This window comes from Glycine max, chromosome 12, assembly GCF_000004515.6.
Source record: "Glycine max cultivar Williams 82 chromosome 12, Glycine_max_v4.0, whole genome shotgun sequence".
Taxonomy (NCBI): Eukaryota; Viridiplantae; Streptophyta; class Magnoliopsida; order Fabales; family Fabaceae; genus Glycine; species Glycine max.
In genome coordinates this window covers 8916799-8932416 of record NC_038248.2, presented here as the reverse complement: position 1 = coordinate 8932416, position 15618 = coordinate 8916799, and the positions used below count along the sequence as shown (strand labels likewise).

Below are 15618 nucleotides of genomic sequence, written 5' to 3'. Positions count from 1 at the left end.
CAACAAAAAATTCTCAAATGTGAAAGTTTTACCTCCTTTCCAGACCATACTTCTTCGGGCAACTGATAATTCAAAGGAATTGATGGTCCTCTATTGATGAGATATGCTGCTGTGTTTATTGCTTCTGCCCAGAATGCTTTAGGCAAGCCAGATTGGATCCGCATACAGCTTGCTCTCTCGTTCAAGGTTCTATTCATCCTTTCTGCAACACCGTTTTGCTCAGGTGTTCCTGGTATTGTCTTGATCATTCTGATCCCATGTTCTGAACAGAAGTCTTTAAACTCCTGACTATCATACTCCCCGCCATTGTCAGATTTCAGACTTTTAACCTTTAGACCTGTCTGATTTTCAACTTTTGTTTTCCACCTTTTAAACACAGAAAACACATCAGATTTATTTTTAAGAAAATAAACCCATACCTTTCTGGTAGAGTCATCGATAAAGGTGACATAATAGCGTGAGTTTCCAATAGATTTCACTAAGGTTGGCCCCCAAACATCTGTGTGCACCAATTCTAGCTTTTCAGCTTTAAGAGTCTTTCCTGCCCTTGAGAAACTGACCTTTTTCTGCTTTCCAAGGATACAATGTTCACAAGCACCAACATCAACATGCTTGAGGCTTGATAGCTTACCCTTTGCAGCCATAAGCTTCATTCCTTTTTCACTCATGTGTCCAAGTCTTTGATGCCACATGGTTGAATTATTGACAGCCTCAATAACTGCTACCATATCCTCATCTGCAATCATGTAAAGAGATCCTCGCTTCTTTCCACGAGTCACAACGAGATTGCCTTTTGTTACCTTCGAAGCTCCATCTCCAAAAGTGGTGTGATGTCCCTCATCATCCAACAACCCTATAGATATTAAATTTCTCTTTAAGGCAGGAATATGTCTGACATTGTGCAATGTCCATAGGGATCCACTGGAGGTCTTGATGTTGATATCACCTCTTCCGACAATGTCAAGAGATTTTCCATCTGCAAGGTAAACTTTTCCAAATCTTCCAGAAACATAGTTAGACAATAAATCTTTAGAGGGAGTAGTGTGGAACGACGCACCTGAGTCCATGATCCATGAATCAACAGGACTATCCAAACTGCAAATTAATGCATCATCAAGTTCATCAGTTGCTGCATTTGCGGATTCATCATCATCGCGCTTCTTGTTTTTGTGCGACTTGTTCTTCTTTGGTTCCTTGCACTGATTGCTAAAGTGACCTCTCTTGTCACAATTCTACCAAGTAACATCACTTTGAAATTTTCTCTGACCTTTCCCTCTTGACTTTGATCTGCCTCGACCATTCTGACCCTTCTGGGTAGTCCTTCCCCTGCCTTCAGTATTCAATGCTGAATTGGAAACATGACTGGAAGATTCTCCTGAATCTCTCTTGCGAACATCTTCGCTTAAGATCAAGTCACAGATGTCACTAAGCTTTAATGTGTTCTCCCTTGTAGAACTACTAACTATAGTAATAGTTGCAGCCCAACTATTCGGTAATGATGACAATAGAATCAATGCCTTCACCTCATCCTCAAATTTAATCTGCACTGATTCCAATTGGGCAAGAATAGTATTGAATTCATTAATATGATCAGTTACAGAGATACCTTCTCCCATCTTGAGGTTGAACAACCGGCGCATCAAGTATACTTTGTTGGCTGCCGACGACTTCTCGTACATATCTGATAACGCCTTCATTAAGCCTGCAGTAGTCTTCTCGTTCACGATGTTGAACGCGACATTCTTGGCTAATGTCAATCTGATCACGCCAAGAGCCTGTCGATCTAGCAAGTTCCATTCTTCTTGCTTCATGTCTTCTGGCTTAACCCCTGATAAGGGCTGATACAACTTCTTCTGATATAGATAATCCTCTATCTGCATCTTCCAAAAGCTGAAATCTCTGCCATCGAACTTCTCGATCTTCACCTTCCCCTCTTCTAATGCCATTGCTCCCACTGCCTCCTCTAAACTGAGAAGACTCCCACTAATTCCTTTAAACTAAGGAAATCACGTGGAGTAACCAAAAGCTCTTGATACCAGTTGTTAGTATAGAGCAATAAAAAAAGAGAAAGAAATAAAGGGAAGAAAGAAAAAGACACAAAGTTTAACATGGTTCAACACACAATGTATGTGCCTACGTCCACGGCTACACTAGGAGAACTTTTTATTACTTGCACATAAAAGCTTACAAGGTGTCTCTATATATAACACTAATGAGACACAAGTTTTTACAAACCAAGCGATGTGGGACTAAGACCACACAAGTTTTACAGACCAAGCGATGTGGGACACAGGAACTAAGACCACAAACTCTAACAAAGGGATCCTCCTAGACATCCTCTCATGGTGCATGATGACACATTTGTTGCCTCAACACCGGGTGGTGGCAGCGACTATGGATGAAGCACCTGCAGATGCATAATGTACACGTTCAAACTCAGTAACAATCTGGTTTAAAGCATACCTTGATACCATCCCAAGTAATTTATTGTATAAGGTAACTTTTAAAAACATGTCCAACCACATGTGTGCTTGTCTCAAAAGATGCCTTAATTTCAGTGTGTTGCAGCGTGATCATGTTGTTCATCGCTTCCTAAACACTACATAGGTCTCCAAGGCTATTTTGTAGTAGTCTCTTTAAGGCCCAATGAGCATATTCAATCCTGCATATGAAATACACAACCAAGTAAACAAACACAATTATTTTTATCCATTAAATCGTAAACCCTAACAAGAACAAAAATTTAGAATTTTCATACCTGTTAGTTGTTGTGTTTCCTAAGTGCATCACCTTATTCGTATAGGCTTTAACAAATTGTTCTTTGTGGGGAATCAACCATGATTGGTTGACATAGTCAACAAACATTGGTCATGGTGAGCAAACAATTTCAAACTCCCCCAGGCTTCTATGACATAATCTCATGCATTTTTTTGACCAACCAGGGTTTTACACTTTTGACATTCTTATCAATGTGAAACCGACACAACAAATTGGTAGTTTCAGGGAATACAGTTTTCACTGCATTTATCAATGCTAGATCTCTGTCAGTAACAATAATTCTAGGGAGTGCATCACGTCTGAGGAAAAGATCTCAAAACCGTTATAGAGCCCAAACAACATTATTTAGACGTTCTCTCTCCAAATAGCCAAAAATAGCAGAGAATGTCATCATTTTTGGTGTCACACCAACAATATCAAGTAACGAAAACCTGCATTTGTTTGTTTTGTAGGTACTGTCTATAAAAAATACCAAAATATGTCATGTCTAACATCTTCATCCTTCAATCTATGCCCATGGATATACTAGTATCGTTCAAGAAGCTTCATTAGTTGTTGCATTTCACTATTACTGCCTCTTATAAAAGAACGATAAACATTTCTTGCATTGTATATTTGCTTGATTGTTATATAACTATTGATATTGTGCTCCTTCAACGTTAGAAGAATATTTCTTGGTTTCACCATTGACTTTGTCATATCAACAACAATGATCTTCTCATCCTTAGTCAGTCGATCAACATATGGATGTCCAACTAATGACTTGGCCAATTCATAATTGTGACTCCCACACATTAACTTCGCCATCCATCTTTCATCTCCCAAAATTGGTTTCACACGCAGCTTAAAGGGACACCCGCATTTTCTACTATCAGTAATTGTTCTTACCAAATCTTTCTTCTTGGCCCTATATTTACCACTCCTTTAACAAACAATTAAAACAAATGAGGTCCTTCCTCTATCATTATTTGTGTTTGACCTCATAATCACCGCCACAAAACCAATTTCATAAGCAACAGATCGAGCCCAATACAAAACATCATCACAGGTAGCAAACGTCTACAATGCAATCCATACTAGTTTAGTCCTCAAGGGACATTCATTTAATTACTTTAATAATAATAAATCATATTAATACCTGAGAAGTATTGAACGCATCAGAACAATTAACATGTTTTTCATTCACACCAGCTTCGTCTTCATTTTATTCATTCATATCAACTTCTTCAGACATTATATTGTCATGCATCTATTGATCTTCGTCCATCTTAACAAAACATTGAAAAATTTCAATGACAAACAAAAAACCCCTAACTATACCCTAATTATACTATCACATAATTGTTGCATTTTTTACTGCATTTATTAATATAATACATTAAATTAAAAAGGACAAAAAAAAAACAAATTTATGTTAAAATGAGTAAATTAAATTAAAAGTATAAATTCTTTTCACATTAATATCATTTTCAAACTATACAAACTATAAGTTTCGAATGAATATTGAAACTATATCTATTTAAAAGTTTTTAATTAACAATTCTAATTTTATTTAATTAAACAATAAAACAAATTTATAAAAATACAAAAAGATAAAAAAAACTATGGATTGACAATGCGTAAGTAACATACGGATTGACAATCCATAAGTAACATACAAATTGTCAACTCGTAAATTTGTTATGGATTGTCAATCTGTAAATATTATGCAAAAAAAACCAGATCAAGACTTTACCTCCAACGTTAATGGCCAATCCAATCACCAACACAAGCACCACTTGCCGACGAACCACCATAAATAATGCACCTCCACTAAAGAGGACACAACAACGAATGAGCAATTCTCATGGAAGATCTCTCACAACAACGAAGGTGAACACAACAAAATAAAAATCTTGCGTCAATAAGGAAAGCGCAGAACAATAAGTTATAAGGGAGTGGTAATACTGGGATTTACAAAATTTGTTAGGTGTACCAGCAATTCAGCTGATGCCCAAAGCAAAACCTCCCAACCTCTTCTCTTTCATCTTGAGCTGCACAACCTCCCTTCATTCTCCTTCTTCACACGACCGACACCCATGGCACCCACCACCTGAACTTGTCATTGCCTACCCAACCAAACCACCATTTCCTTCCAAACCCACGCACCACCCATGGCACGAGGGCATGATTGAAAAATCTTTCATTTTGGATGTCATTTATAGTTCCTTTCATTCTCTTTCACCTCATCTTTTAGGTGAAATTTTTTGCTCGTGGGTCTCAAGGTCTATCACCATCTTTCATCTAGCTTTCAGTGATTCCAAACGAAAGAGGTGACTTGGTTCATTGAATTTTAAGGTTGAACAACTTTCTTTGTCTAACTTATGTCTCAACCAAACCCATTGTACATGTAATTATAACTATTATTATAATTGTCATCACTAATGTTTCGAAAAGACAATTGAAATGATGATAAAAGTTACAATAATATAACAAGAGTGATAATAATAACCATAGTAATAATAACAAAATAACGTACTCAATTAGTCACATTGACAATAAAAATAGTGATAATAACAATTATTAATGAAGATCTTTTATGATTCTCCTTAAAAAAAATATGAAAATGAAATATTAAAATTCCATTTAAAATTATAACTATATCATATAAGAAGATTACTATAATTCCAACTAATATCTGCATTACACGAAATATTATTAACTTTTTTTTCAGAAACTAAAAATCTTGATTATATCTAACATAAAAATTAATTGAGAGCATAAAAACATGTGTGAACTGAAACCATATACCCCCATAAAACAATTTCCCACAGAATACCCTAATAATGAATTTCCCAAAGCCCTAATAACACGACAGGAGCCTTTAAACTGAATTGAGAAAATGAACAACAAGAAGTCGAGTCAAGCAACAAAGTCAAGTCGTTGCTGAAGAAACACCATTTGTGGCTTTTGTGGTGAACCTTCCGGAACTAAACTTCCCAATTCTTCTCATTCAATCTTTCACTTCAAGGTAACCAAATTGCACGGAACGAACGAGAGAAATTCCTTCTTTTCTTTTCTTTTTAATTTCGTATCCTCTATTTTCTTTTCCATGTTTTCTCACCTTATTATTATAATTCCGTTCGCATTTTCTCAGCAACGACCACACAGGATTTAGGGTTCCGTCTTCTTCGCGCAGGAACTGAAGGTTCATAATATTCATAAATCGAATCATTTGCGCGCGAAAATAGTTGAAGATGGTTGAACGGAAGCAGTTCAAGACGAAGCTATGCGTTCTGTATCAGAGAGGTCGCTGCAATCGCCATAACTGCTCCTTCGCGCATGGGAGTGCTGATCTTCGACGATTCTCTGCCTCGTATAGTGGTATAGTTTTATATTTTTGCATTGCTCAAATAGTGCTATTATAATTTTATTATTATTATGTTATTATTAATTGTTTAGTTGAGTCTATATATCTTGTGAATTGAGGTATGCTGATTGTTACTTGGTTGGTGTTTTGAGTAACGGTGCCCTAGAATATGTCTGGGAACATGGTTTTGGAGGAAAAGTAATGGAGGACAATTTTTTCTATTTAAAGTTAATATATATATATATATATTTCTTTTTTTTACTATTTACAAAAATAAATAAATGTTAGGATTTTTTTTTACATGACAATAGTTAGGAGTTAGAACATTACATTTATGTTATCGATCATTTTTTTTCTTTCATTTAAATTTTTTTATCATACTAGAAATATTTAGTAGGAATTAAAAATAATTTGTTCTCTGTTCCCTTTACCTCCAAATCTTTCCCTTGGACAAGTGCATGGCTGGTTATGTGGGGTAAACAGTTTTCCTGAGTGAAGGAAAAAGCTTCTTTGCGTTTGAAGGTGTTGAGGTGTTTTATTTGAGTAGAACTTTATTGGCAAGAAAAATTCGTAGAGGAAAGAAATGGACAAATTGGTCTGTTTGCCATTAGTTAATTGTTAAGTATAAGTCGGTGTTGTCAAATGGCAGTGCCATGGCCGCTATGGTGGAATGGCATGGCGGATTTTTCGACAACTGCCATAGGCAATTTGTGAAGGGAGGCCCATTGTGGCAGTGCCATAGGCTGCAATGGCGTGTTTACATGGCAGAATTTTGGCGGTCCGCCATATTCCGCCAATGATAACATTGATAGAGCTTTTTAAAACTAAAGGTTTTGCATTGCAATTTATGTTGCTTGGAGTTTGCTTGAAAAATAAGGTGAGTCTTGACAAAAAGGACTGGACAGTTATGCAATACAGAAATTTTGAGAATATTAAATACTGTGTTTGAAATTATCACATCCATCATTTAATAATCATTTTCCTCCTCCTTGGTCACATCATTTTAATTGACTCTATCCTGCCAATGAGGACTAATTGTTCACATGTCATCTATCAATTTTATTCCATCCATGCCCATGACTTTCTTCCACTCGTGTGGCTCTTTATGCCACCATTACTGCATGCTGATATAATCCTGTTTACAACATCTATAACTTCAAACTCACACCCATTACATTAGGTGCTCAGCATTTCTTATTCCTTGGACAAAAGTGGAGTAACATATTGGAGATGCTTTTTGCCATCAGTCAATTGTTGTTTTCTTATAATATTTTGTTGTTTATTTTTGGGAGTAGAGATTACAATAGAAGAAATTTTAGCTTTTTGGCTATTCATTATCATAATCCATTTCTTTTTCCAATTTTTTTAGCATTTTGAGGCAACACTTTTTTTTTACCTTCTTGATGTTGCTTTTTTTCTCTCTAAATTAAATCATTTAATGAATAAATTCATTAGTTTGATATGCATCATAACGGTAATTTTAATCTTCACTTCAATTATTCAGTGGATTTTGAAGTATGACTATTTTATTTATCGCATCTGCTTCAGCCACTTTCTAGTCTTGTTTTTCCTCCAATAATTTCATGTCTATATCTCATTTCATGCAACTTTATAGCTTTATTACCCTTGGACCTGGTTTTAATACCTCCTTCCTATGCCAGTATTAAGCTATATTTCTTTTTTGAATTGTTGTGTTCAAAACAATGTTGCAGAATGAAAAATTGACACACATTTGAAGAGGTCATCGTCTTTCTTCTTGCAGATATAGGTGACTTGTAGATATGTGCTCGGAGTCCACTAATGCTATGTCCTTCGTTGTTTGTATATGACTATTATTCATGTGATGTGAAGCTGTTTAAATGGAAGGGAGTCTGAATTTCATTCCATATTTGTGATAACATGCTGAACATGAATGGGAAATTTGATTAATTATAAGAAAACAAAGCATTGTATATGAAGATTATATATTAAAAGAGAAATGTGTAAGAAAATAAATTTATAAATTATTTAGGGGTGTGTTGCCACTTTCAAAGCTTTCCTATAAACTATTATTTTACAGCCCCAGTCTGTTTTACTGACACTGTTATTCCATTTGTTTAACTGAATGTCATATTAAAACACTGATATACTTATCTGACAGACTGGTCCATATGTCCATTGATTCTATGTAAGCAGATACAGAAGCTTAGATATGCAATAACAAATGGCATATGGGATTAATGTCAGATTAATTCATTCAATGATAGGACGATCACATTATCTTGTTGAGACTGTTGCATTTCCAGCAGTATGGATATTTCATTATAGATGCGAGACTCTTCAGAAGGAATTCTGCTGATTGGTTTATCTTAAAGGCGATGCTGGTCTGTTCATGAAATTGTATTTTCTTGGCCATGTTTTTTATGCTTCATTCCTTGAATCTGTGGAACTACAGTGTTATCTGAGATCATGATTAGGCTTACGTGGATTGTCTGCTAGCATCATGTTTTGATCAGAAGCAATTTCAGCAAATTTCCCAATCATTTCATTTAAAATATCTACTGCTTGAGTGTATGGAGCTTATGCTACTCCTTTTGGCTGATACTTCTGGATATGGTATGGCTACATGGGCACTAGCAAAATGGAATTAGTGGAGATTATGTCAGGATTAATCAAATCTGATAGCTTGTTGATGGATTTTTATTTCTTAAGTATCTTGGATGTATCTCTACATTTGAGATTGTATTTTATATCTTACTTCTCTCTACAAGTTGGGGATGTGAAATGTTTTTAATCCATTGGTACCTTGATTACACTTCAAACAAAGTATAAGCTACATGCGTGGGTTTTACTATATCTGTCATAATATGAGGGTGCTAGTTTCTATCTGCATTTTTTCTCTTATGTGGGAGGCACTATTACTATTCATTATTATGTTTCTCTTGTTATTCCTGTTAATGGTAAGCTTGGTTTAGTAATCATTTAATACATTCTGGAATGTTTGTTGGTCTTTTATATTAGTTTGCAATAATGGAGCTTTATTTTTTTTATTCCAGGGAGGAGAGACTATTTAGGTAATGACTTGAGGGATAAACTTGACAGAAGGTATGTATCTCCTCGAAGGTACTCACCAGCTCCAGATACAAGAGGCCGCCAGATCATCCGTGGTCAGACACAACATCTTTATACTTCTTTTTGCTCCATATGTTTGGTATCATTTCTTAATTAGTTCTACCAGAGAGGTCCAGCTTTTTTGTCACTTAAGTATTTGGTTTTTATTTCCCCATTAGCAATTTTATGTTTCACATTCTGAGGTTGATGTCTTCATTCTTCAAACCTTATATGTGTCTGATATAACCATTTTCTAGATTTTCATAGAACTTCAAATAATAGAGTTGTAGAGGCATGACTTATTTTTATCTATTATGTCTCCAATTTTCTATAAGCTATGAACAATGTTCATTGCTTCACTATGAAGTTTGCACCTGTTTAACCGTGCATAAATGGGAGTATGCATTTGTATATGTGGTTTTATTTCTTTATGCACAAGATCATGCCTCTTTATTTTTTTGTTGATACATACACATACCAAAGAGACAGATGTGCACATGCTGCTTTACCTAATGATTATGCACCTGTTGTCTTTCCTAATGTTTCCCATGAATTAAAAATTGCAGAATACAGTCCTACAATGTCTTTGGAGAAAAAAAGGTAAATTAACCATGGATCACTATTGATAATTTTGTAAGCATCTTTTAGTTTTTGTTGGCATTTACTGTCTATTATTGTTCTGCTTGAATGTAAATGTATATTAAAATTAAAATATGCTATATTTAAGAGATAAAACTGTTAATTTCATAATTCTATTTAGAGAGAAAGAATTTGCATTGATTTGGGAGAGGCAACCTTTGAAAAAGGGAGGGAAAGTGGAGAAGGGAGGGGGGAGACTTGATGCCTTGTGAATAATAGATAAGATATGAACAAGTTCAAAAGAAACATGCTGAGCATACTAAAAGTGACTGTATTTCGTGTGCCATGAAATTTTCTACTATGTAATTGTGCGATGATGAATATGAAGTTTCCATTTTTTTGTTGGCTTTTGGTATTAATCTTCACAATTATTTTTTATAGTAGTCAGATGCTGTGGGCATGACAGCCTTGTTGTTTAAAGGTGTTTTTTATAATTAGAGTTATAGGGTTAACCAAGTTTAACATTTGATAGTAAGAACATGGTGATGGAATCTCTTATCTTGAATTGAAATTTAAATTCCATTCTCACTTTCTAGACACTTAATGACTGGAATATGGCCTTCTTGGAGCAAACCTTAATTTGTTAATATGTTATTTCATTTTAACACTGTCACTGCTTGTGCCAATTTGGCTTTATATAATGTTATGTCTTTTGCTTTCAAAAAAATGTTATTTCATTTTGTTTCAGATCTTTATCCGTGTTTTAGTCTAAAATAAATAAATATCATTAATTGCTGTTGCAGTGACAGGAGACATAGGAGAAAACAGGATACTAATGGCCAAAGTGATATTTCTGGAAATTTGAAAGTCTCAGATAGAGTTCAAGGTCAAGTTAAAGAAGGAAAATTGCTTTCCTCTGGTTCTAGGAATAATCTTGAGGAGCAGGTTTGGGAATTCTGTAAAATCTTTCTCACAAATATATGTGTAAAATTCCCTTATTTGTTAAGTAAAATTGCATGTTTGTTTTTATACTTGGAACTGTGTGCAGCTGAAGAAAGTAGATTCAGATATCAGCACTCTTCAGAACCGAAAATTCCAGCTAGAGGTTAGTTTTTTTCTCTCTTATATTTGCATTTCTCAGGTTATCCTTGTGTTTTGTCTTCATTAGCTTGTCTGTTAAAAACATTGGTTATCTAATATTTAACACCTAGTTTTTTCATAAGTGTACTGTGGACTTCCAAATCATTTACTGAAGGGTTTCTACTGAAACTTATTCCTTGATTTCGTTGCATAATGAATTATGATGCTTCCTGTCTTTTTAAGGAATTGACTAGGTTTATACGTTGAGATTTGTACTTTATCTTCACAAGCCATCTCAGCTTATTATTCCTTGGTGCCAATAACTATCACTTGCTAACTAATGATCTTAGAGTGGCTTTTGATATCACTCACTCTGTTTAGCGTGTTTTTAGAATTAATATATATTTTTCTCGACTCTTGTAGTGTAAAATGTAAATATATGTGCAGACTGTAATTTTGTGATTAGTTCTTTAAATAATGATAGGCATTAAGTCTTAAAGTATTGTAGTAGTCATCAACTTATCATGCTCTGCTATTTTTCAAAACTATACAAAATATATGAAATATGATTTGTCTGACAAATCTTTGTTTTGAAGTTTCATTCTGGTACTGATATTGAAGTATTGTTTCGTATGATGTCTTGAGAATATTGATGAAATTCACCTTCCAGTCCGCTTCCCTAAAATGTGAAAAAAAATCCTGTTTTTTGAGCTAATGCTAATTATCCTGTTGGTGTTGTAATTAAATTCAAATCATGCTTTGATTTCTGATGTACAGATGCATATTTTTGAAGGTCTATCTTGATGAGAGTGTTCAAGAAGTGGATAGCCTTAATTCTAGAATTCGGGAACTTGAAGCTCAACTATGCAAAGAGGATGAGGAGTGCAAAAGGTACTTGAATGTTTCATTATGCAAATGTCGATAATTTGTGTTAACTGTTACACCTCTCCATTATGTTGGCATTTCTTGATAATGATATTCCCTTTCCTGGTATTTCCTTTTTCTTTGTTCTCTCTGAAAAATTCAGAATTACTTCAAGAATAAGGAAATTTGTAAGAGTGCACAATCATATGTCAGAGTTACAAGATGAACTGAGGAGGCAAGTTACATTCCCCCCCCCCCCCCCCGCAATTTGCTTTACTTTGCTGACTTGTAGTATGCTTTATTGTCTTCTGATGTGCTTCATTTCCCTTATATATATATTGTGTCATGCTGTTGTATTCAATGTTTCATAATTTTATGTATAGATCACAAGTCCGACTTCAAAGGTTTGGAGATCAGCTTGTCTCAGACATTTCTAGAATTGGTGCCAACGAAGAAGATTTAAGCATTGATATTATAAGCAATGGTGAAAATACTGGTCTTCATCCAATCGCTAAACATAATGTGGAGCACAATGATGCATCTTCCCACAAAAAAAGGCTGCATATTGAACATGATGCTTTGGAAGAGTTAAAACAGGGTAGTAGTTATGGAAAATATAGTGATGTTGGTTTTGTTTAACTGTTTTTGAATTCCAGAAATACTATGTTTGCAAAGCAAAACATCAGGAGGTTCAAAATCAAAACCGAAAACTTCTTTCAACTTGTGATGGATATGTTCTTACAATCAATAACCAAGCATCTGTGACCTTTTTTATTTTGTGAAGAATAATGTAGAGTTGACCACAAGCTTTTGAGGTCGTTATTCATGGTCAATTATAAATGGAAAAGTCTCATCTGGTCCTAGTATGATGCTTATTTCCTTTTAGTGTTCACTAAGAACATAAATGTATACATGTGTATAGCATGTCCGAGCTCAGTTTGTTTTACCTAGTTGTAAATATTAAATTTTTGCTGGCTTTATGCTACAGATGTGGCATACTGCTTGATACTGTAACTGATTGCCAAATCATATCTTCATTTGGCATGGGTTTTGATTGTCCTGTGAAATGAAAAGATTTGATAATTAAATTTGGATACTATTTTGATCATTAGCTTACTTGCATATCACATTCCTATAATTTCATTTGGAGACAAGGGACATTTGCTGTCAATTCTTGTGGCTTTATTCTTATGTTTTGCTCTGCTAATATGTTTCATTATTTTTGTTTTTTTTTTGTTTACAAGTTGGTTGTTTGTAATTGCGTTTTTGTTATTCATGCTAATATCTTTGTAAAACTCATGCAGATAGATCAAAAGATGGGCATTTGGTTGAGACAGCTAGAACTAGGAAGCGTTCTCGCTGGAATTTATCAGATCAATTGAAAGAGGAGTCTCTTGGTACTCCAGACAATGGAACTGAAGTTACTAGATCTCTAGATCTTGAAGGCAAGCACAAGAAAGGAGTAAGGAATTCTTCTAACAACCTTTTTTCAGAAAACATACAAATTTAATTAATTCCATTGTAGTTCTGCCTCTTCTAGCAGTCTGGCATAATAAAAAATAAAGGTTGTTTTAGTGTGTTGCATTCTTTATGGCTTTGCCCTTTGGTGGTGCTCTTTTTGTTTCATTCATAAATCAAGCAGTGTATCTTAAGTTTCCTTGAATAAGATTTCTGAAGTTGACTATTGTCATTGAAAATTACCTTTTCCATTCTTCACCATCAATATGCAGTTGAAGCAACCCAGAATTGAAGCGCCATCAACCAGCATGGCAGCTCATGTGGTTGACGAGGATGTTGATATTGAACGTTATGATGGAAATGATATCAATGAAACTGCAAATACGGAAAATGATAATGGAGCGGCATATAAGGTAAAGGGTGCACCATTAATGCTTCCCCCAGCTTTGCTACCTCGTAGCAATTACCTGCAGGTTAGTTCTTGTGTGCATATTTTACTTCCTTTAAGCACTTGTAACAAACATTTGTAAGAGCACTTTAACTTCATGTGCAGTATGAAGGCAACGACGAGAATGTTGATGTGGATGGTTGATGAAGAGGCAACAGGGGCACGTATGGTTTAGTTAATTAATATTGGCAATTTCTAACTTTCTTTTGATAAATTCTATGGCCTTCATATGCATACATGCCATATTTGTGGTGGTGCTTAAGCTGATTGTCTATTTTCTGTTGGACTTCTGTGATTATAAATGTAATCCTCTGTTGTCTACGATTATATTTGGTTTTCAAGATCTAATTATTGAATGTTTTTTTAGAGTACCATATCTATAACATGCAATGTTCTGCATCCTACAAAGTGTTTTTGGTTCTCCATATCCAGACTAATGAGAATTTCAAATTATGAAATTTATACGGAAAGAGACTATTTTCATTAAGGATGTGGGGTTTGAGTCTGATCAACGTTGTTGACTGTAAACTCTATTTATTCGGTTTTATCTTTACGAAGACAATGTAAGATTTTGACATGATACTAATTCAAGTGATCCGATTTTTTTTAATTTATTTGTGAAAATAATTTTAGGCATAGGGAGCGGTACCTTGTTCAATGTAGGAAAGTCTCTAGACTTCCAATTACTTCACTCCAAAGTAACTGAGTGGGGTTATGCGAAATAAGCTTTTATGTTTAGATATACTAGGTGAAATGTGTAGTTTTAAGATAATTGATTTCGTATGAAATATCTAAATAATGTTTTTATAGTAAATTTACAAGAAAAAACTACAAATAAGTGTAGTTGCGGTTTTAATGTATAAATAAATTGTTGTTGGATAAAATGAACATTAAAAAAGTTAGGTAAAAGGGTAATGTTAGTTAATACGAGGTTTTATATTGACAAAATAAAAGGTTTTATATTGTCGTATAATTAATATTTTAGTTTGTGTATGGATATTTTATATGATTAAAACTTGTAATAAAGAAGTTTTTTTTAATGTATAGATTGTAATTTAAATTTATAATAAATGATTTAAACACTCTTGAAATTTGGTGAGTATGAAAGAAAGATTAAAAATCTAATTTATAAAGCTGTTTGTATTAGAGAAAGAGAAAAAAGTGACTGAAAGATTTTGTTTAGGTTTAAGAATAAGAGTTTAATTTTTATATGCTGTCCTTTAAAAAAGAAAAAGACAAAAAAGTGACTGAAAGATTTTGTTTAGGAGGAAAAATAAAGCATTTCAGATAGCAAAATGAAGATATCTACTTCTTTAATGATGGCACACGTTAAGCCCTTAACACTTTTGGAATCAATTGATCTTTGATTTGTTATATTCATATTTGATTAGTTTGCAACAGAAGTGGCTTGCCGCTTTCCTAATTATCGCTTTTGTTTTACAGGACAGTTGACAGACAAAAAAATAATAAAAATCTGAATTGTAAAGCTGTTTGTATTATAGAGAGAAAAAAATGGTGAAAGATTTTGTTTAATATTGTAAAAATTATTCTAAATATAATTTTTAAAATAATTATTATAAAATGAAATAATTATATCATATATTATGATTTATAATTAAATGATAATATAATTTTTTAAAAATAAATTAAGAATAAATAATGTATGAAATAATAATGTAATTTTTTTATACACAATTTTCAAACATTTAATTTATAATCTTATTTTTTTCTCTATCTCTCTTTTTATTAAATCATATCACCTATTCATACTCATATCCCTCTCTTTCTCTTTCTTTCCTCTCTTTCTCTCTCAAGGTATCAACTAACTTTATTATCAAAATATTTTTTTTATATTATCATCCAATCATAATTTGATATAATTATATATAATAAATTTATTAATTTTTAAAATAAAGTTTAACTTTTGTACATTGTTATTGTTAGTGTAAATAAATAAAATTTATAATGACAA

The 15618-nt window shown here is 33.6% G+C and overlaps 1 protein-coding gene across 11 annotated transcripts; it reads left to right on the top strand.

Moving 5' to 3' along the window:
- The first annotated feature begins 5588 nt into the window (after positions 1-5588).
- LOC100811131 (zinc finger CCCH domain-containing protein 13) lies at positions 5589-13973 on the top strand. 11 transcript variants are annotated; one of them, XM_006592321.4, is made up of 13 exons: positions 5589-5788; positions 5957-6141; positions 7890-7895; positions 9163-9273; positions 9784-9817; positions 10600-10741; positions 10845-10901; positions 11670-11767; positions 11904-11975; positions 12124-12338; positions 13045-13202; positions 13471-13671; positions 13752-13973. In XM_006592321.4, exons 2-13 carry the CDS (start codon positions 6015-6017, stop codon positions 13788-13790), a joined length of 1260 nt encoding a protein of 419 aa, XP_006592384.1. In that variant the 5' UTR covers positions 5589-5788; positions 5957-6014; the 3' UTR covers positions 13791-13973. The 11 variants fall into 11 exon arrangements, with proteins under 11 accessions (XP_006592384.1, XP_006592383.1, XP_006592382.1 ...); XM_006592320.4 differs by having other exon boundaries at positions 5929-6141; XM_006592319.4 differs by having other exon boundaries at positions 5915-6141.
- Positions 13974-15618: the final 1645 nt, after the last annotated feature.